This window comes from Rhinoraja longicauda, unplaced genomic scaffold, assembly GCF_053455715.1.
Source record: "Rhinoraja longicauda isolate Sanriku21f unplaced genomic scaffold, sRhiLon1.1 Scf000045, whole genome shotgun sequence".
NCBI lineage: Eukaryota > Metazoa > Chordata > Chondrichthyes > Rajiformes > Arhynchobatidae > Rhinoraja > Rhinoraja longicauda.
In genome coordinates this window covers 745,134-768,310 of record NW_027601263.1, presented here as the reverse complement: position 1 = coordinate 768,310, position 23,177 = coordinate 745,134, and the positions used below count along the sequence as shown (strand labels likewise).

At 43.3% G+C, this 23,177-nt stretch overlaps 1 protein-coding gene across 1 annotated transcript in view; it reads right to left on the bottom strand.

Annotated features, from left to right (window-relative positions):
• Positions 1-9,492: 9,492 nt before the first annotated feature.
• Positions 9,493-23,177, bottom strand: part of LOC144612482 (uncharacterized) — a 15,182-nt gene continuing 1,497 nt past the window's right edge. Inside the window, 8 exon segments of the mRNA XM_078432065.1 lie at positions 9,493-10,013; positions 12,648-12,777; positions 13,226-14,219; positions 15,072-15,268; positions 22,371-22,655; positions 22,657-22,781; positions 22,784-22,967; positions 22,970-23,167. Of these exon segments, the coding sequence (XP_078288191.1) occupies positions 9,493-10,013; positions 12,648-12,777; positions 13,226-14,219; positions 15,072-15,268; positions 22,371-22,655; positions 22,657-22,781; positions 22,784-22,967; positions 22,970-23,167 (2,634 nt within the window).

Below are 23,177 nucleotides of genomic sequence, written 5' to 3'. Positions count from 1 at the left end.
TTTCAATCAATATTTCATACATAAAATGACAATATGTAAACTGAGGTGAGAAGAAACTTTTTCAGCCAGAGAGTTGTGAATTTGTGGAATCCAGAAGACAGTGGAGGCCAATTCACTGGATGAATTTAAAAGAGGGTTAGATAGAGCTCTAGGGGTTAGTAGGAGGAAGGGATATGGGTAGAAGGCAGGCACGGGTTATTGATTGGGGACGATCAGCCATGATCACAATGAATGGCGGTGCTGGCTCGAAGGGCCAAATGGCCTATTCCAGTACCTATTTTCTATGTTTCCGTTTCTATCACATTCATATCAGCGGCCCGGGAATCGGGAGCGTGGGGTTATACTTATGCTTGCACTGGTGACATGCGTGTTGCTGTTGTTGTCTGTTACAACCGTATGATTCCCCGCACCATTACTCAGGATTGAGGACACGACACTGTGGCTGGGGAAGGAGAGAGGTTTACAAGAACAACGAGTCGTTATCACAGCCGATGCTTTTCAGCGGGTGAGAAATGATGATTTCGCGAGAACAACTTTAACTGCATTCATGGAATTGTGTTCTAAAGATCAATTTGCAAGGACTTTGTATTACACTGATGTACCCCGATTTTACACATGGAACAATAAGAAATGGCAAAGAAGGAACGTTGGAAAGATAATGTAGGATTTTCCACGTTTTTTTAAGTCAACTTTCTGGGACGGGTGTATACAGTTTCTCCAATAATAATAATAATAATAATAAACATTTAATTTTATAGCGCTTTTCCAGATGCTCAAAGACGCTTTACAAAAACAGTCAAGACATAAAAACAAACAAACGAACTGTCCTGACGGAGAAGCGGCGAACAAATAGCGCCAGCGTCCTCTCACGTCAGGGTCCGGCTGTAGACAATAAAGAACACAAGACACACAATTACAATTTTTAACACAAACAGCCATCACAGTGATTGCTCCAGGCACACCCTCACTGTGATGGAAGGCAAAGAAAAGTCTTATCTCCTCCTCATTCTTCTCCCGTGGTGCCACGAGGCGATCGAGGCTCCCGACTTTTGAAGCCCCCACCTGGCGATGGAAAGTCCTAGGGCCGAGCCGAGCAGGCCGATGAAGGTCCTGAGCCCCCACCGGGCGATGGAAAGTGCCGCGGCCGAGCCACGCAGGGCGATGAGGGGCCTGCGAGCGGGTCGATCGAACCTCGCGCTCCGGGGCGGTCGAAGCTGCTAGGCTGGAGCTCCCGAAAGCCGGTCGCCAGCCAGGGACCTGCGAACTCCAGATGTTGCGGTCTGCAGGGCCCACGGCCGAAGCCTCCGAGATGGTAGGTCCAGGCCCTGCGACCGGAGTCTTCAAGGTCGATCCCAGCTGGAGGCCGCCGACTCCACGGTGTTAGGCCGTAGCGCAAACGGGGACACAGCACGGTAAAGGTCGCATCTCCGTTGAGGAGGAGATTGGAAAAAAAGGTTTCCCCCACCCCCCCCCCCCCCCCACATATACAGAGTTAAACATAAATCAAAAGAAACATTTATCGATAACAAAGACAAAAACAAAAAAAAGACAGAGGGACTGCGGGTGAGCTGCAGCTGCAGAACGCAGCCACGCCCCCACATCCAAGATGTGGTGATCTGTACTACTTGAGACTGCTTCTCCATCACATAAAAGGGGCAGTATCCTTTGATTCATTAAGGACACATGATGGACATATTCTTTCTTCATTCAAAGACGTCTGCAGAGAAAGAGGTTTGTTGCAAGATGATGACCATTGGCGACAGACGATGGAAGATGCTGAGTGGACAAAACTCCCTGGTGCAATGAGATTTATTTGTTGTTTTGCTGATGAACGATGAGGTCAACAATCGTCGACAACTATGAGATCGCTTCAAGAATTCAATGTCTCAGAATTTCCTTGAAAAAGAATCGACACTAAACAGTCATCAAAATATCATGATTGATGAGAGGCATCATGATCAAGCTCTGTTGTATATTCAAGACAAGCTTGCGAATTACAATAAGACTTTCATTTGCCCGAACGAAGAAATGGAAGGATGAACATTGGGTTTTTTAAAATTAATTTTATTTAAGTTTTAACAAAACACATACATGTTACAACTCATAGTACCCAATTATACCTACATTATTATGAATTCGATTATACATGTATTGTTCTGTATTATCTCCCCACCCACAACCCCCCTCCCCCCCACCCCCAGTTAGAAAAAAAGAGGAAAAAGGAAGGGAGGGAGGGAGGGAGGGAGGGAGGGAGGAGGGAGGAGGGAGGGAGGGAGGGAGGGAGGGAGGGAGGGAGGGAGGGAGGGAGGGAGGGAGGGAGGGAGGGAGGGAGGGAGGGAGGGAGGGAGGGAGGGAGGGGGGGGGAGGGGGGAAGGGGGAAGGGGGGAAGGAAGGAAGGAAGGAAGGAAGGAAGGAAGGAAGAAAGGAAGAAAGAAAGAAAGAAAGGGAGAAAGAAGGAAACCTGGAGACAAGAAGGAAGCACTTCCGGCTAATTTTTTATTAAATTCTTTTTAGGGGTATCAAAACAATCCTGAAATTAAATATTTCCAATTCTTAATCCTAGTTTTAAAGTGAATGGGTTCCAAACTTTCAGAAAGAAATCATATCTGTTTCTCAGATTATAAGTAGCTTTTTCTAATGGGATACAACTACGCATTTCTGCATACCATCTTTCAATTCTTAGTTCATTATGATCTTTCCAAGTGACCGCTACACATTTTTTTGCTATTGCTATTTTGAGAAGTCTTTCCTGATATTTGTCTAAAATTAACCTTGGTAATATTCCTTTAGTATCTCCCAATAAAAACAACCTTGAATCCGATGGTATGGTCTTATTCATCAATTGTTCAAAAAGGTTTTTTAGGTCTTTCCAAAAAGGAGTTACCTTCGGACATGCCCATGTGGAGTGTAAAAAAAGCACCCACATCCTGGTTACATCTAAAACAAATTTCAGGTAAATTTGGATTTAAATAGTTCAATTTTTTCGGAGTTAAATATAATTGATGTAAAAAATTATATTGTACTAAACTATATCTCACATTAATAGTACTTTTCATACTTTCTAAACACAATCTTTCCCAACTTGGTTCGTCAATGCTAATGTTCAGATCTGTTTCCCATCTTTGTCTTGATTTTTGAATTCCTATCTTTGGACTAGATTTTTGTAATAATTTATACATTGAAGATATAATTTTTTTAGTTCCCTTGCCCTGAATCAGGGATTCAATTCCTTTAATTTGAAATAGAAACATTGAATTACCTAACGTTTCCTTTAAAAAAGATTGTAGTTGATAATAGAAAAAAAAATACTATTTCCTGTAATTTGGTATTTGTTTCTCAATTGAGAAAATGTCCAAAAAATTATTTCCTTCATAGCAATCTCCTATATGTTTAATACCCGTCTGTTCCCAGACTTGTAATATTTGATTATTCCAAGCAAACGGCAGTAATCTATTTTTTACTAATGGAGTTTTAGCTGTTAGAAAAAATATATATTAATGAAATGTTTTAGCAAAGGTGACTCTTGATCCTTAACTTTATAGCTTCGTTTCCCATTTATATATAAATTCTTCTGGGCATAGTTCTTTTATCTTATCCATTTCAATTTAAGCCCATGCTGTTTTTCCACCCTCTTGATAAAAGGATGAAATAAAATTCATTTGTGCTGCCAGATAGTAATTTTTAAAATTTGGTAATTGCAATCCACTTAATTCAAATTTCCATGTTAATTTTTCCATAGACACTCTTGGCATTTTACCTTTCCAAAGAAAATTTCTCACAATTTTATTCAGTTCTTGAAAAAAATTATTCGGTAAAGGTATAGGCAGTGTTTGGAATAAATACTGTATCCTCGGAAAAATATTCATCTTAATACAGTTCACTCTCCCTAGCAATGTAATTGGAAGATTCATCCATTTCTTCAAGTCCTCATCTATTTTTTTAATTAGTGGTTTATAATTTAGTTTATACAGATTATTTAACTTATTATCTACTTTAACCCCTAGGGTACTTCATGCCTTCTTTTTTCCATTTAAACTGACTTTCTCTTTTACATTGATCATAATTACCTTCAAAAAGAGGCATTATTTCAGTTTTATCTTTATTAATTTTGTATCCTGATACTTTCCCACATTCTTCCAGTCTGAAATATAATTTTCTTCTTTTTCGTAATTCTTTTAAAAAAAATTTTTTTTTTTTTAAAGCATATGTACAATAATAATAAACGACAAACTGGTTATAGAGTTCTTACATAGCTTCAATATAAAAAAAATAAAAATAAATAAAGATGAAAAGAGACTGAAAAAAAAGACTATAAACTAATAGAGAGAAAGCAAAGAAAAAAGAGAATTACAAACATAAAAATTATGGGGATAGATCCGGGAGTTAGTGAGTATAGTTGTACATCCAACCCTAAACTCAAGTTTTAACTTTAGTTTTAAATTTTAGTTTTGTGACAAACCCATTTACTTTTTTTAAAAATCAATAAATGGAGACCATATTTAAAAAAAATAGATCTGGTTTGTCAATTAAGGCAAACCTTATTTTTTCCAAATGCAAGGTCTCGGTCATTTCCGTAATCCACATTTTAGTTGTGGGGGTTACTGTTTTTTTCCAAAATTTAAGTATTAATTTTTTCGCAGTTATTAAACTGCAGTCAAGAAAACGTCTCTGACTTAATGTAAAGTTTGTAATGTGTTCTGATACTCCTAAAATTATTAATTTTGGATCTAAATCCAGTTGGTTATCGATAACTTTGGAAATTATTTTTAAAATATCGATCCAAAAATTTTGCATATTTGTACAAGTCACAAAAGTGTGAGTTAAATTGGCTTCTTGAAATTGACATTTATCACAAATAGGAGAGATACTTGGGAAGATCCTGTTTAATTTTGTCTTCGAATAATGTAGTCTGTGTAATATTTTAAATTGTATTAATGAGTGTCTAGTGTTTAACGAGCATTGATGTATGTGTTGTAAACTTTCGTCCCATATGTCTTGCGTTATGGGTTGAGCCAATTCGTCCTCCCATGCTCGTCTATATGATTCTGATGATGGAATGTCAGTATCTAAAAGAGTGTTATAAATATAAGATATTGATTTATTTGTATTGTAGTGACGGTTCAAGCATTCATCAAGAATTCCTGGGCCTCTAAATCTATATTCTTGCGTATGTGATTTTACATAATCTCTGAGTTGTAAATATCTAAAAAAATTATTAGCATGTAATCCTGTTGTAATTCCTGAAAAGAAAGAAAAGTTCCCTTATGATAGAGGTCTCCCACCATTTTAATTCCATAACTTTTCCATTGAGTGAATCCTCTATCTGAGGCAGACGGTTTGAAAGAAGGGTTATTTGCAATGGGTAGAAAGATAAATTACTCAATTTTAAAGTGAGTTTTAATTGTTTCCAAATACAGATAACACTATGTATAATCGGATTTCCTCCATACGTTTTTTTATTCAAAGTTATTGTGGCGAATAAGATCGCACCAATGTCAAATGGTAAGCAATCCTCCTTCTCCAACTTTAACCAATCTGGTTGCCGATCACTGTCGTTCAGCCAGAAGGTAATATTTTTAATATTAACCGCCCAGTAATAAAATAGGAAGTTTGGTAAAGCGAACCCTCCATTAGTTTTAGACTTGCATAAATGTCTTTTATTTATTCTATGGGTCTTATAATCCCAAATAAAATTAGTAATAATTGAATCAATTTTTTTGAAAATTTTTTTTGGAAGGTGTATCGGAATTGCTTGAAATAAGTATAGTAACTGTGGAAGGAAGATCATCTTTATAGCATTAATTCGACCAGCTAGTGAAATGGGGAGTGTTTTCCAAAATTGGTTATTTCTATGTAATTTAGTAACTAAAGAAGGAAAATTTGATTTAAATAACGAAGTATATTTCCTAGTCACGTAGATTCCAAGGTATTTGAACTTTTCATAGGCAATTTTAAAAGGGAATTGTTGAAGTATAGCCGGATTTTGTTCCGTAATTGGCATGGTTTCGCTTTTGTCCCAATTAATTCTATATCCGGAGAATGACCCAAATTGAGTTATGAGATTTAATAAATTCGGAATGCTAATTTCAGGATTTGTGATGTATAATAGTACATCATCCGCAGAAAGGAAATTTTGTTAATTGTATGTTTAGTGTTATAGCCGTGAATGTCTGGGTGTGATCTGATACTCTCGGCGAGTGGTTCTATAACGAGGGCAAATAAGAGCGGAGATAATGGACATCCTTGTCTACAACCTCTGGATAAGTTAAATTTTGGTGACAACATTTGGTTTGTCAATATTCTAGCTGTTGGAGTTTTATATAAAAGTTTCACCCATGAGCAAAAGTTTTCACCGAGTTGGAATTTTTCCAGTTGATCAAATGCTTTTTCACCATCTAGCGAAATGATTGCTAAGTTTTCGTTTAATATTCTATTTGAGTATATTATATTGAACAAGCGTCTTAGGTTATAGTAAGAATATCGTTTAGATATAAACCTGATTGGTCAGGGTGTATTAATTTATCAACAACTAAACTTAATCTGTGGGCTAAAACTTTAGCTAATATCTTCTGATCAGTATTTAAAAGAGCTATGGCTCTATACGAACCAGGATCTTCAGAATCCTTATCTTTTTTAGGAATAAGTATTATTGTTGATTCAGTCAAAGTACTTCTCTAATACTTTAAATAAAAAAATCCCAATGTAACCTGTCAAACGCATTTTCAGCATCTAAAGCAACTGCTACACTCAATTCCTTTCTTTTTTGTGCTAAATGTAAAATACTTATAAATCTTGCTACATTATCAGATATTCTCCTTTTTTTTACAAATTCAGTTTGGTTCTCTTTAACCAGCTTCGGTAAATATTCTGGCAATCTCCTTGCCAAAAGCTTAGCAACTATTTTATAATCTGCATTCAACAATGATATTGGTCTATAAGAACATGCATTTAAAGGGTCTTTCACTTTTTTTGGAATTACGGTTATAATTGCCATTGAGAAGGATTCTGGTAATGGAGAAGTTTTTTCCGCTTGATGTATCACTTCCATAAATACTGGTAACAACAAATCTTTAAATTTTTTATAGAACTCAGGCGGGAAAACATCTTCCCCTGGTGATTTATTACTTGGTAAAGAATATAATACTTCCTCCACTTCTCTCAAAGTAAAGGAGGCAATTAGTCCCATCTGCTCCTCATTAGAGATTGTTGGTAATTGTATCTTGGCTAAAAAATTATTTATCTTAATTTCATCCTTTTCAGATTCAGAATGGTACAGATTAGTGTAGAATTGCTTAAATACCTCATTGATTTCTCTAGGTTTATAAGTAATAATGTTCTGATCTGTTCTAATTGAATTTATTGTTCTTGATATTTGTTCTTCTTTCAGTTGCCATGCCAATACCTTGTGCGCTCTTTCTCCTAATTCATAATATCTTTGGTTAGTTCGTAATATTAGTTTTTCTGTTCTGTAAGTATGTAAAGTATTGTATTGAAATTTTTTATTTGCAAGTTGTATATTTTTCATATCTGAAGAAGCTTTCTGTAAGTCTTTTTCTAGTACGGTAATTTATTTTTCTAATCTTTCAGATTCCTTCCTATAGTCTTTCTTTATCTTAGATGAGTAGCTTATAATTTGGCCTCTCAAATATGCCTTCATTGCATCCCATACAATAAATTTATCATCAACTGAATTTAAATTTGTTTCCAAAAATAATCCAATTTGTCCTCGAATAAAATCACAAAAGTCTTGCCTTTTCAATAGAAAAGAGTTGAGTTTCCATCTATACACTGACTGTTCTTTATCTGGCATCGTAATTTTCATCAATAATGGTGAGTGATCCGATAACAATCTAGCCTTGTAATCTATTTGTATTATTCTACCCCTTAATTGAGCTGAAATCAAAAATAGATCTATCCTAGAATATGTATCATGTCTATTGGAATAAAAGGAGTAGTCTCTTTTCCTAGGATGGCTTTTCCTCCAAACATCTATTAAATTTAGATCTTCCATTAAGTTCAAGGTTATCTTCACTGCTCTTGTCCTTGTCATTGTCCTTGATGATCTATCCATTACTGGATCTAAACAAAAAATAAAATCTCCTCCTATCAATATATTTTCATGTGCTTCCGCTAGATTTAAAAAGGTATCCTGCACAAACTTCTCATCATCTATATTTGGTGCATATATATTCATTAAAGTCCACAATTCTGAGAAAATTTGACAATGTACCATTATAAATCTACCTACTGGGTCACTTACAATATTTTGTATCTTAATTGGTAGCGTTTTCTTAAATAAGATAGCAACCCCTCTTGCTTTTGAATTAAAAGAAGATGCTACCATATTTCCTACCCAATCTCTCTTTAACTTTTCATGTTCTTTTTCCGTTAGATGTGTTTCTTGTAAAAAAAGCTATATCCACTTTAAATTTTTTCATCTGTGTTAAAATTCTCTTCCTTTTTATCGGTCCATTTAACCCATTCACATTATAACTTAAAAAATTTAATGTTTTATCCATTAATTCCTTTTTATTCCTTCTTCCTTACCTTGATACCTCTTCCGCTATTTACATTGCGCCGTATTTCAACATGATCCATTCCATGGTCCAGGTACAAAAACAGAAAAGATAAAAGAAATATAGAAAGGTAAACCCTACCTCTAATGTTGTTCATAAATAGATTTACAACATTACCCTCCTCTATTATACGAGGTGTGGTCCCCACCACACTTGTGCCCATTTTTTATGGTACAGCATCCATTTTCTCCAACCCCCCCCCCCCCCCCCGATATATCAAGTACTTCAGAAAATTAACAATCCTTAATCCAATTGGTCCCCTCAATAGTCTACAGAGCTTATTAACAAAATACATTAGGAAGTAGGTTACAACCATTAATTATCTTATTTTGGTTTTATATTCTTAATTCTTGTCAACTTTGAGCAAAGATTCAAACACGGTGCCAAAAATATCAAAATTGTTGAAACTGATAATAGAGTTAGTAATTATTCATTAATTAAGTCTTCTTGAGCTTTTCTCCATGGCAATTCTTCAGCAAAATCTTGTGCTTGGACAAAGTCTTTGAAAAAATTATTATCTCCAGAGTTGATCGTAATCTTCAAAGTAGCCGGGTGCAGTAAAATGAACTTATAACCTTTCTCCCATAAAATATTTTTTACTTTATTAATTGTTTTCTGCTCAACAAGGCATTACTGATGTCTGGGTAGAAAATTATTTTAGTACTTTCATACTCTATTGGTTTCCCCGCTCTTATATTATTCCCGACTAACTTCAGAACCAATTCTCGATCTTGATATCTTAGGAATTTAATCAAAACAGATCTTGGCTTTTGATTAGCTGAAGGTTTCGGTCTTAGAGCCCTGCTCTTTCCATTTCCATCGCACCTTGTTTATTTATTCCCAGACAAGTCACTATCCAGTCCTGGAAAAATTGATTGGGTCTTCCCCCTCCACTCCCTCTGGCAAACCAACAATTTTAACATTTTTTTCTCCTGTTATAATTTTCCAAGACATCAAACTTCTCCGTCAACTTTTTGCTTTCAATTGCTGCCGCAGTAATACTATCTTCGTTTTTTTCCACTGTAGATTTTAACATTTCATGTTCCATTTGTATATCATCAACCCTATGTGTCATTGTTTGAAAATTCTCCTCCATTTTTTTCAAAGTCTTATGGATTCCCTTGATGTCCTTCCTCAGTACTTTCACTTCATTTTTCATCAACCTGTTATCTCCTTCAATTTTCTTAAGCCTGTTAATAATTTCTTCCAGCATCGTTTTAATGTTAGTCTCTGTATCTTCTTGATCTCCTTCTTCCTTGTTTCCACTACCACTGCTAATGAGGCCTCCCGTTTCCTCATCCTCACTCGTGTCCGAGGCTCCAGACACGACTTCAGTTAGCTCGCGAGGACCACGTTGTGTTTCGCCCCTAGTCAAAGGGCGCTTCCTAGGAGTAGTAGACTCCAGCTTCGCACCGGAGCCCTCCCCAGACTCTCCGCCTGCTTAGGGCTCACCAAATCCAGGCCCCTGCTCCCTCTGGGTTGTAGGCCTACCTTCGATTTTTTTTCTTGATTCTGCTGGATTTCTTTTCTTTTGTGGCAGTTGTATTCCACTTTTTCCTTTCTTGCCAGACATCAGAACGTTTTGTATCCTTTTAGATTAAATTTAAAGTACTTGATTTTTATAGTACGTCATTTTTTGGCAGTTTAGGGCTTTGTTTTCGGGAGTGCTGAAACGTTATGTCTACTCAGCCAAGCATTGGACACGCTCCCTCAGGATCAACATTGTTGACAATCCAGAATTGCTGCATGTGTTGCAGTATAGTATGCCTGAACAACAGCAGTTTGTTGCAGAGAAGGATCCGATGCTGAATGCTGAGCAAAGAGTCGTGTATGACCATGTGTGCGGCTGCTTAGATAGGAATGTTCCTTCAATGATTTTCATTGATTCCCCACCAGGAACGGGAAAGACATTTCTCACAAATTTGATCCTCTCCAAAGTTAGAGGTAAAGGTGGTGTTGGTTTTGCTGTCGCATCCTCTGGGATAGCAGCTACATTGACGCCTGGTGGAAGAACTGCACATTCTCGATTCAAGATACCCATCGAAGTGACCGAGAATACAATGTGCAACATTGAGAAGAACTCCTACACGGCACAATTGATCAGGCAATTGAGACTGATTGTTTGGGATGAGTGTCTGATGATTAGGAGGGAGAGCTTCGAAGCCGTGGACAGAACTCTTCGAGATATATGCACCAAGGATGAACATTTTGGCGGTATTATTACCGTTTGTTGTGGTGATTTTGGACAACTCCTTCCTGTTGTGAAAAGGGGAAACGATGCTGATATTGAAAATTCATGCATCAAGAAATCCTACTTGTGGAGAACTTTCACCAAGTTCAAATTGAAGAGGAATATGCGATTGAGAGATGGAGAAGACGACTATTCTCAATTTTTGCTGAATGTTGGCGAAGACAGGATTTCGAAATATGAAGACGATGAGATTGAAATCCCAGAAGACATGGTCCTATTAGCAAGATCACTGGAGGATTGCATTGGTTTTATTACCCCACCTTCGATAATGCTGCCCAATTAATCACCAACAATTCTATCTTGGTTCCGCTCCACGATATCATGAGGAGCATCAATTCTAGATGAATCAGCCGCTTCCCTGGAATCATGAAGAACTCTTCGAGATATATGCTTTCAATGCTGTGACTGAGGGAACTAATGCTACTCACTTCCCAACAGAATTCCTCGATTCAGTAGAGATCTCTGGATTACCACCACAGAAATTGGAGTTGAAAAGGATCTCCGATCATTTTAATGAGAAATTTGGCAGCTCCAAGACTATGCAATGGAACGAGGATGATTGTGGAACAGCTACACAATAATCTGATCGTTGTAAAAATGATATTGTAATGATTCCTAGGATACCGCTTACTTTGACAGAAGGTGAAGACATTCCGTTTCAGCGGAGACAATTCCCAATTCAGACATGTTTTGGTATGACAATCCATAGAGCACAAGGACAGACCATGGAAAATGTGCTGGTATACCTCGAGAAACCGGTAATTCAGCATGGACAATTGTATGTGGCTCTTAGCCGAGGAAAGGCTAGTAAAAATGTCAAAGTTTTCCTGAAGGATAGCATATCAACGAAGAAAGTTGTCATTCGAGGCGTGCCTCGCTGAGCAATGACTCTGCAAGTGGGACCTGGACCAATGAGGCGTCGAGCGGGAGGTCAGAGCATATCAATCGACCGCACGTGTGGAGGAGCGGCAGGAACCAAACAGAATGCACCACGCGGAACCCGGACCAATTAGGCGTTAAGCGTCACGCGCAGAACCAGCGGCCTTTTAACGTAAGTAGTAGATCAACGGGCCCCAACTGTGGAGGCGCGGATCCGTTGGGTTCACATTGTAACGTCACACATGGATGACGGGCACTGGAGATGGAAAAGGCCTTCTAACGTAAGTATTAGATCAATGGGCCCAAACTGCACAGGCGCGGACCCTTTGGGTTCGCATTGTGTCACCAACAGCAAAGAGACATCAAGAAGCAGTGAGGAGCAGAAGACATCGAGAAGCAGTGAGGAGCCGAGCAACAATAAATAACGGAACGTGTGAGGATCAAGGAGAAAGAACGCAAAACAGAAAGTGACAGGTACTAAAGAACCTTTTTGAGGTTTAATTTATTTCAAGAAAAAAAATTGCCATTTTGATTTAATGATTTCGTATTCATTAATAAGTAGGATTTTATTTAGAATTTATAAATATATACATCCTGATATTTCTATATTTTTTAGTTCATGCCAAGAGGAGGGAGCAAACAAGTCACAGCTTGGTCAAAGAAGGAACGACGCAAACAGACATCGAAAGACAGTAAGGAGCAGAAGGGAACAAGAGGAGCAACAACAAATAAGTAAACGTGTGATGATCAACGAGAAAGAAAGCAAAACAGAAAGTGACAGGTACTAAATAACCTTTTAGATTGAGGTTTATTTAATTTCAAGAAAAAAAATGCCATTTTCATCTAATGGATTCGTGTTCATTTTTATTTAGAATCTGTAACTATATACATCCTGACATATTTCTATCTTTTTAAAATCAGGCCAAAAGGAGGGACCAAACGAGTCACAGCATGGTCAAGGAAGGAATGACGCAAGGAGACATCGAGTGAGAGTGAATAGCAGAAGAAACGACGCAAAGAGATATCGAGAAGGAGTGAGTAGCAGAAGAGAACCAGGGCAACACCAAACAACTGAACGCGTGAGGATCAACGAGAAAGCACGCAAAACAGAAAGTGACAGGTATGAAATAAACTTTTTGATTGAGGTTTATTTTATTTCAAGAAAAAAAATTGCATTTTAATCTAATGCTTTCGTGTTCATTAATAAGTAGGTATTTATTTAGAATTTATGTGCAAGATACATTTTCTGGGTGCACTGGGACGCATCCTCAGTGATGTGACCTGGGGTCATCGGGTGTTTCGGGTCTCACAAGATCAGACACCCTCGGCGAGGCGACCCAGCCGGGCTTGATCAGGCCCCGACTTGCGTCCCAGCAGCAACTGCCCACGGATCAGCCCTCTTAATCCAAAGCCATCTAGTGGCTTTCTCAGCGGCTTCGCTTGCGAATTGAATGGCCCCCTTCTTTGCCAGCCCCTTAATGCCCAATTGGTTGAGGACTTTGCAGAGTGAGCGACCTACAAAGCCTCTGCAGCCCACCTCTATGGGTTCATAGCGTGTCTTCCAGCCTCGGTGCCGGCACATCTCCACCAGCTCCTGGTACTTTGCGCATTTCCTCACAGTTGCTTCTTCCATACGCTCTTCCCAGGGCACTGTCAGCTCCATAATGATCAACTGCTTTGTCACTTCGGAGGTGATGATCATGTCTGGCCGGAGTGATGTTGCTGTGATGTGCTGCGGAAAAGTCAGCTGTTTGCCAAGATCGACGTGCAGCTGCCAGTCAGTGGCCGTGTAGAGGAGGCCCGCCCTTGTTTTTGGTTGTGGTCGAGGCTTCTCTCCAGCTTTCACAAAGGTGATTGATTTCTTCGGGGCATGGTGATGTTTGCTGTTATTGATGGCAGTGGCTATGCTCTCAGCAACCACCTTAAGCTCCTGGTCGTGGCGCCACCGATAGCGACCTTCGCCAAGGGACTTTGGGCAGCTGCTGTGGAGATGTTCTAATCCCCTTCCAGTGCAAAGTGGGCAGGAAGGTGTCACGCTCTTGCCCCAGACGTGGAGGTTTGCTGGGCTTGGTAGGGCATCGTAGACAGCTTGAACAAGGAACCGGACGTGCTGAAAATCTGCCTGCATGATGTTTGACCTGGTAATCCTGCGCTGCGGTATGCTCTCCCACCTTGTCCACGCTCCCTGCTGCCTAAACCCCACCGTCCTGCTCACACGCTCTTCCTCCACACCTGCTCGGACCTCATTCTGGATGAGATGGTGTCTCTCCTTGCACTGGGCCTTGCCAACATGGGCCTTGGGGAAGTATCTCAAGCCCGCTCTGCCGGTTGCTATGATCCCCACCAATGCCTTTTGTCTTAGACGTGACTCTAACACCTCCCCTGCTTTCTCCGCCCTCCATTTCCTTCCTGTTCTCACCTCGATGCCAGCCGATGACACCTTTTGGCCCCTGGAGTGTCTGTACTGTAGGGCTTTTCTTGTCCGTGCCGCCATAAACTCTTCAGTGAGACCACTGATTGGGAGCTGCAAGATGTTACTGGTCCCGTGTGAGGTTATTCACTTTGGAAGTAAGAATAGAAAGGCAGATTATTATCTGAATGGTGTCAAGTTAGGAGGAGGGGGAGTTCAACGAGATCTGGGTGTCCTAGTGCATCAGTCAATGAAAGGAAGCTTGCAGGTTCAGCAGGCAGTGAAGAAAGCCAATGGAATGTTGGCCTTCGTAACAAGAGGAGTTGAGTATAGGAGCAAAGAGGTCCTTCTACAGTTGTACCGGGCCCTGGTGAGACCGCACCTGGAGTACTGTGTGCAGTTTTGGTCTCCAAATTTGAGGAAGGATATTCTTGCTATGGAGGGCGTGCAGCGTAGGTTCACTAGATTAATTCCCGGAATGGCGGGACTGTCGTATGTTGAAAGGCTGGAGCGATTGGGCTTGTATACACTGGAATTTAGAAGGATGAGGGGGGATCTTATTGAAACATATAAGATAATTAGGGGATTGGACACATTAGAGGCAGATAACATGTTCCCAATGTTGGGGGAGTCCAGAACAAGGGGCCACAGTTTGAGAATAAGGGGTAGGCCATTTAGAACGGAGATGAGGAAGAACTTTTTCAGTCAGAGGGTGGTGAAGGTGTGGAATTCTCTGCCTCAGAAGGCAGTGGAGGCCAGTTCGTTGGATGCTTTCAAGAGAGAGCTGGATAGAGCTCTTAAGGATAGCGGAGTGAGGGGGTATGGGGAGAAGGCCGGAACGGGGTACTGATTGATAGTGATCAGCCATGATCGCATTGAATGGCGGTGCTGGCTCGAAGGGCTGAATGGCCTACTCCTGCACCTATTGTCTATTGTCTATTGTCTATTGTCTAACTCAAATGTGGTCAATGGAACAGCGTAAACCAGGAGAGGCCACAGGACACGGGGCAGGATGGATTGCTGATAAATCCAGGCCTTGAAACTGCCAGGTAGGCCTGACTTGTCGTCTTTGGTGAGCCAGGCTTCAAGGTCTTCGATTGACTTTTGAATGGCGGCATAGTCTCTCAGAGTTGCGTCAAAAAGCTTCCCCAAACACTTGACAGGTTTCTCAGTGATGGAGGGAATGGCAGTTCCGCATAATAAGAAGAGGAATTTGTCAGGCACCTTCCCCTTCTTCAGCACCATGGACCTTGATTTGATTGGCTTGAAACTCATCCTTGCCCAGGTGATAAGATTCTCAATACCCTATACCAGGGGTGTCAAACTCATTTTCACCTCGGGCCACATCAGCATTATGGTTGCCCTCAAAGGGCCGGTTGTAATTGTAAGACTGTATAAATGTAACTAATCTTTAACATATTGTTAAATAACTGTCTGCATTTGATCATTATAATAATCAAATTACAGCAGATATTTGTAGCAGATATTAGTAGAGATGGCAGATATTAGTAGTAAGCACAGAGTAGTGATTGTGGGTGATTTCAATTTTCCGTACATAGACTGGGAATCACATTCTGTTAAAGGACTGGATGGTTTGGAGTTTGTAAAATGTATGCAGGATAGTTTTTTGTAGCAATACGTAGAGGTACCTACCGGAGAAGGGGCAGTGTTGGACCTCCTGTTTGGGAAATGAGATGGGTCAGGTGACGGAGGTATGTGTTGAGGAGCACTTTGGGTCTAGTGATCACAATGCCATTAGTTTTAATATCATTATGGAGAAGGTCAAATCTGGACCAAGGGTTGAGATTTTGGATTGGAGAAAGGCTAATTTTGAGGAGATAAGAAGGGATTTAAAAGGAGTGAAATGGAACTTTTTGTTTTATGAAAAGGATATAATAGAGAAATGGAAGATATTTAAAGGTGAAATTTTGAGAGTACAGAATCTTTATGTCCCTGTTCGGTGGAAAGGAAAGAATAATAATTTGATAGAGCCGTGGTTTTCCAGGGAAATTGGACACTTGGCTCGGAAAAAGAGGGAGATATACAATAAATATAAGCGGCAGGGAGTAAATGAGGTTCTTGAGGAATATAAAGAATGTAAAAGGAATCTTAAAAAGGAAATTAGAAAAGCGAAAAAAAGATATGAGGCTGCTTTGGCAAGTAATGTAAAAGTAAACCCCAAGGGGTTCTACAGATATGTCAATAGCAAAAGGATAGTGAGGGATAAAATTGGTCCATTAGAGAGTCAGAGTGGACAGCTATGTGCTGAGCCGGAAGAAATGGGGGAGATATTAAACAATTTATTTTCTTCGGTATTCACCGAGGAGAAGGATATTGAATTATGTGAGGTAAGCAAAACAAGTAGAGTAGTGATGGAAATTATGAGGATTAAAGAAGAGGAGGTACGGACACTTTTGAAAAATATAAAAGTGAATAAGTCTCCAGGTCCTGATAGGATATTCCCCAGGACATTGAGGGAAGTTAGTGCAGAAATAGCAGGGGCTATGACGGAAATATTTCAAACGTCATTAGAAACGGGGATGGTTCCGGAAGATTGGCGCATTGCGCATGTTGTGCCTTTGTTTAAAAAAGGTTCTAAAAGTAAACCCAGCAATTATAGACCTGTTAGTTTGACGGCTGTGGTGGGAAAATTAATGGAAAAGATACAGGGACAATATATATAATTATTTGGATAATCAAGGCCTGATTAGAAACAGTCAACATGGATTTGTGCCTGGAAGGTCATGTTTGACTAATATTCTTGAATTTTTTGAAGAGGTTACCAGGGAAATTGATAAGGGCAAGGCTGTGGATGTTGTCTATATGGACTTCAGTAAGGCATTTGACAAGGTTCCACATGGAAGGTTGATTAAGAAGGTTAAATCGTTGGGTATTAATAGTGAGGTTGCAAGATGGATTCAACAATGGCTGAATGGGAGATACCAGAGGGTAATGGTTGACAATTGTATGTCAGGTTGGAGGCCAGTGTCTAGTGGAGTACCCCAAGGATCTGTGTTGGGTCCACTGTTGTTTGTCATTTACATTAATGATCTGGATGATGGTGTGGCAAATTGGATTAGTAAATATGCAGATGATACTAAGATAGGTGGTGTAGTTAATAATGAAGTAGAGTTTCAAAGTCTACAGAGAGACTTGGGCCTTTCGGAAGGGTGGGCTGAATGATGGCAGATGGAGTTTAATGCTGATAAGTGTGAGGTGCTGCATTTTGGTAGGACAAATCAAAATAGGACTTACTGGGTAAATGGTAGGGAATTGAGGAATGCAGTGGAACAGAGGGATCTGGGAATAACTGTGCATTGTTCCCTGAAGGTGGAATCTCATGTGGATAGGGTGGTGAGAAGGCGTTTGGTATGCTTGCCTTTATAAATCAGAGCATCGAATTTAGAAGTTGGGATGTAATGTTAAAAATGTACAGGGCATTGGTGAGGCCGAATCTGGAGTATGGTGTGCAGTTCTGGTCGCCAAATTATAGGAAGGATGTCGACAAAATGGAGAGGGTACAGAGGAGATTTACTAGAATGTTGCCTGGGTTTCAGCACTTAAGCTACAGAGAGAGGTTGAACAGGTTGGGTCTTTATTCTTTGGAGCGTAGAAGGTTGAGGGGGGACTTGATAGAGGTTTTTAAAATTTTAAGAGGGACGGACAGAGTTGACGTGGGTAGGCTTTTCCCTTGAGAGTGGGGAAGATTCCAACAAGGGGACATAGCTTCAGAATAGAGGGACAAAAGTTTAGGGGTAACATGAGGGGTAACTTCTTTACTCAGAGGGTGGTGGCTGTGGCTGTATGGAATGGGCTTCCGGTGGAAGTGGTGGAGGCTGGCACGATTTTATTATTTAAGAGTAAATTGGATAGGTATATGGATAAGAGGGGATTAGAGGGTTATGGTCTGAGAGCAGGTAGATGAGACTAGTGTCAGAGAGAGTGGTCGGCGTGGACTGGTAGGGCCGAACGGGCCTGTTTCCGTGCTGTAGTTGTTATATGGTTATATGGTTATATGGTTATATTTATTGAAATGAACAAATATTGTACATGCATTAACATAAATGTAAAAATATATGTAAGCACATTGACAAGTTCCTCGTAATGTTTCCATTGCGACCTGGGGAAATCGCGTTTTTTCCTTAAAATAAATTGTCTCTTAAAAAAAAAAGAATCTCAATGGGGGGGGGGGGAGAGTAGGGGAGGTGGAGAGGGGAGGGGTGGGTGAGGAAGGGAAAGAGGAGAGGGAGCCTCTGACACCGTCTTGCCAGCGGCCATCTTCTTTCTCCTTCACTGTGGTGCCGTGTGCTCGCTCCAGGGGGAGGGGTGAGCGCAATTAAAGGCGGCCCAGGGAAGGGGAGAGGGTGTGACCGAGGAGCCTTGGACCCAAAGCCTCTGCTGTATTGGTGTAGCAGCCTCAACCCCCTACTCAATCCCCCTGATCCCTCCTTTCCCTACCCCCCACTCTCCCATCTTCCCTGACCCCTACTGTCCCCCTCTTCTCCCCCACCCCCATTATCTCATTCCTCACCAACACCCCCCTCCTCCCCCCACCTCCTGCTGTCCCCTCCCCCCCTCCTCCCCACCCGCACTCTTCCCTCCTCCCCACCCCACCCTCCTCCCCAGTAGCACTCTCCCTCCCACCCCCCACTCGCACTCTCCTCCACCCCCATTCCACCACTCTCTCCTCCCCCTCCCCCACCCCCCACTCTCTCCTCCCCAGCCCCACTCTCTCCTCCACCCCTCCTCACCCACCCCCTCCTCCCCCACTCTCTCCTCACCCTCTCCCACCCTACCCTCCCCTCCCCACCCACTCGCCCCACCTGCATTCTCACTGTCGCCCTCCCCCTCCACCCTCCTACTGTCCCCCTTCCCCTACCCCCCACTCTCTTCCCCCCACCACCACCTCCTTCCCCCCACACTCCCTCTCTCCTCCCCCACCCTCCCCCCTCCTTTCACTCTCACTGTCCCCTTCCCCATCACCCACATTTCCCTCCCTCCCCCACTCCTTCCCCCACCCTCCACTTTTCCCTGACCCTCACAGCCCCCCTTCCCTCCCACCCCCACTCTCTCTTCCCCCCATCACCACCTCCACACCCCCTCTCCTCCTCTCTCACCTCCCCCACCCCTCTCACCTCCCCACCCCTCTCTCCTCCCCCACCCCTCCTCCCCACCCCTCCTCTCCTCCCCACCCCCTCTCTCCTCCCCACCCCTCTCTCCTCCCCACCCCCTCCTCCCCACCCCTCTCTCTCCTCCCCACCCCTCTCTCCTCCCCCACCCCTCTCTCCTCCCCCACCCCCTCCTCCCCCTTTCACTCTCACTGTCCCCTTCCCCCCACTCTTCCCTGACCCCCACTGTCCCCTCCCCCCCACTCACTGCTCCACCCCTCCCCAGTCCCACTCTCCCTCCACCCCCACTCTCTGCTCCTCCCACCTCCCTCACCCCCACTGTCCCCTTCCCCGCACCCCCACTCTCTTCCCCCAACCACCCCCGCTGTCCCCCTCCCCAGTCCCACTCTCCCCTACTCTCTCCTCACCCCACCCCCCATAATTCCATTCTCCCCCACCCCCACCCTCCCCCCCCCCCACTCGGCCCCCCACGTCCCCTCCCCCCCCCCCCCCCCGTGGAGCCGTTGGCGGCGAAAGGCACTTGCCGAGCGTGCATGGGGTAGGGAGCCCCGGACTACTGGAGTCGGAGCGGGCGGGGCGGTCTATAATAATAATAATAATAATGCATTTTATTTATATAGCGCTTTTCATATACTCAAAGACGCTTTACAGAGATTTTGAGAACATAGGGAAATGAATAAATAGATAAATAAGTAAATAAATAAATGAACAGAGAAAGGAGACAGAAGGTGAGGTGACCTTCAGTGGTTGAAGGCAGTACTGAACAGGTGAGACTTCAGCGATGTTTTGAATGTGGTGAGTGTGGAGGAGTCTCTAACGGTTTGGGGTAGTGAGTTCCATAGGGTGGGAGAAGCGATGGAGAAAGCCCTGTCCCCCCAGGATCTGAGTTTAGTCCGGATGTGGGGGGATAGGAGATTGGCAGCGGCAGAGCGGAGGGTGCAGGTGGGAGTGTACCTGTGGAGGAGGTCGGTCAGGTAGGATGGGGCCAGGTTATGGAGGGCTTTGTAGGTTATGAGGAAGATTTTGTACTGGATTCTCTGGGGGATGGGGAGCCAGTGGAGTTTATAAAGGACGGGGGTGATATGGTCACGGATCGAGGTGTGTGTGAGTAGACGGGCAGCGGAGTTTTGAATGTATTGAAGTTTATTGATGATTTTTGAGGGTGCGCCATATAGGAGGCTGTTGCAGTAGTCCAGACGGGAGGTGATGAAGGCGTGGATGAGGGTTTCTGCAGCTGTGGGGGAGACGGATGGACGGAGACGGGCAATGTTTTTGAGGTGGAAGAAGGCTGTCTTTGTGATATGTTTGATGTGTTTGTCGAAGGAGAGGGTTTGATCAAGGATGATTCCAAGATTCCGGATGTGAGGTGAGGTGGATACTGGGAGACCATCAATGTTGAGGATGAAGTTTTGGGTGGATTTGGTGAGCGTTTTTGGACCAATGATGATGATTTCAGATTTGCTGCAATTGAGTTTGAGGAAGTTTGATTGAAGCCAAGATTTTATTTCAGTAATGCAGTTTGTCAGTGTAGAGTGTGTGGTGGGGGAGACTGACTTGGTGGAGATGATGAGCTGGATATCATCGGCGAAGCAGTGGAAGTTGAGACCATGACGGCGGATTAATTGACCAAGGGGGAACAGGTAGAGGATGAAGAGGAGGGGGCCATGGACTGAGCCTTGGGGGACACCTTGGGGGAGGGGAGCGGTGGGGGATTTACAGTTGTTAATGGAGATGAACTGGTGTCTGTCAGAGAGGTAAGATTTGAACCAGGATAGGGCTGTGCCGGTGATGTTAAGGGAGGTTTCAAGTCGGGTGAGGAGAATGCAGTGATTGATGGTGTCAAAGGCGGCGCTGAGGTCAAGTAGGATGAGGATGTTGAGGTTGCCAGCGTCGGAGGAGAGGAGAATGTCGTTTGTGATTTTGAGGAGCGCAGTTTCAGTACAGTGGTTTGAGCGGAATCCGGATTGGAAAGTTTCATACAGGTTATTGGTAGAGAGATGGTATTTGAGTTGGGAAGCTACAGCACGTTCCAAAACTTTGGACAGAAAGGGTAGGTTGGAGATTGGTCTGAAGTTGTTTGGGGTGTCAGGGTTTAGATCAGGTTTTTTCAGAATGGGGGTGACAGCAGCGATTTTGAGGGATGGCGGGACGATGCCAGTGGACAGGGAGGAGTTTATTGTTGCAGTGATAAGTGGAGAGAGAGCAGGAAGGCAGGCCTTGACAAAGCTGGAGGGGATGGGGTCCAGAGAGCAGGTGGCAGTTTTTATTCCTGTGAAGAGGTCAGAGAGGTCGGTGGTGGAGATTGGGGAGAACTGAGGCAGGGGCTGACAGGATAAGGGGGGGCAGGTGGTTTGAGGGGGAGCAGGTGCGTTGGTGGTTAAGGTGCTGTAGATGTTGTCTATTTTGCTTTGGAAGAATGAAAGATAGGAGCGCTGGGAGTGGAGGGAAGCGTGGGGAGCGAGGAGAGAGGCGCTGCGGGAGGCGCACAGTCTGAAGTCACGACAGGCCGTCGGTGGCAGCGACCTTCGGCGACGCCGCCATCGGTGGAAGGGGGGGACTCGAGGACGCCGTGCGTGGGTTGAAGGGGCGGAAGGGAAGGATGAGGACCATCAGTCCGACCATCTCCCTTCTGCTCGGGAGACAGTGTCCCCCGGGTGTGGGAGAGTGAGGGGAGTGAGGAGAGGGGAGGCGGTGATTGCGGGCGGGCGGCTCCACTAACGGCGTCCATCTTGTGTGTGCGAGTGAGGAGAGGCCGTGCCGTCAGACGCACAGCAACTTGGAAAAATGTGTTGAGAAATGAAAGTTTGAAAGTTAGAAATGTCTGTAACTTAAAAGATATACGACGAATGACAATTAAGCTCTCGTGGGCCACATAAAATGGCGTGGCGGGCCGCATTCGGCCCGCGGGCCTTGTGTTTGACACCTGTGCCCTATAGGATCCACCTACTCCCGGGGACCGATGTTATGGTGATGGTAAGGTCGTCCATAAAAGCTCTTATTGGCGGCTGTCATACACCAGACTTGGTTAGGTGGCCTCTGCATTCTACCTCGGCTGATTTGGCCACCATGTTCATGGCAAGAGCAAAAAGAATAACAGAAATGGTGCAGCCCGTTATTATTCCCTTTTCAAGCCCATGCCAGTCTGATGTTTCTGACCCAGAAGTCACCCTCAGCCTGAAATTATGGTAATAATCCAGGATCAGGACCTTGATCTTACTGGGAACATGGTGGCGGTGTAGTGCAAGCTTAACCAGTCTGTGCGGCATGGACCCATAGGCATTGGCCAGGTCCAACCACAGAACAACTAGGTCGCCTCTGTTTTCATGGGCTTTTCTGATGAGCTGCGTGACTACTCCAGTGTGCTCCAAGCAGCCGGGAACTCCAGGAATCCCATCCTGCTGCACTGAGGGGGTCGATGTCGCTGTTTTTGTGCAGCGAGATTGACCGAAACTGATTGATGTTCTTTGAGTTTTCCTCTTTCGGGATCCAAACTCCCTCAGCGCACCTCCACTGGCCAGCAACTCTCCCCTTCCTCATACCACCATTAAGGTCTTCCATAGGAGTCGCAGGAGCTCTAGGCAGCGCTGGTACACTATGTATGGTACGCTACTCGGGCCCGGTGCAGAGGCTGAGCTCCTCAACACCTTGATGACCTCCTCAACGTCCTTCAGACTCGGCTCCCTCCGGTTGAACTCTATTGTTGGGGGGGGGGGGGCGGGGCTGGGCTAATGAGTGCTTTGTTGGGTTCAAGTTCCCGTTCCCTCATCGGATCGCTCAGGGTGACATGGAGGAAGTGATTGCCTTCATCTGTTGAGCACATGAGGCGGCCACTACGCTTGTCCCCAAGTAATCGCCTGGTGAAGCCAAATGGATTGGCAATGAATGCAGCTCGCTTCCTGTCTCTCTCTCCCTTCTTCTTCTCCTGTGTCACT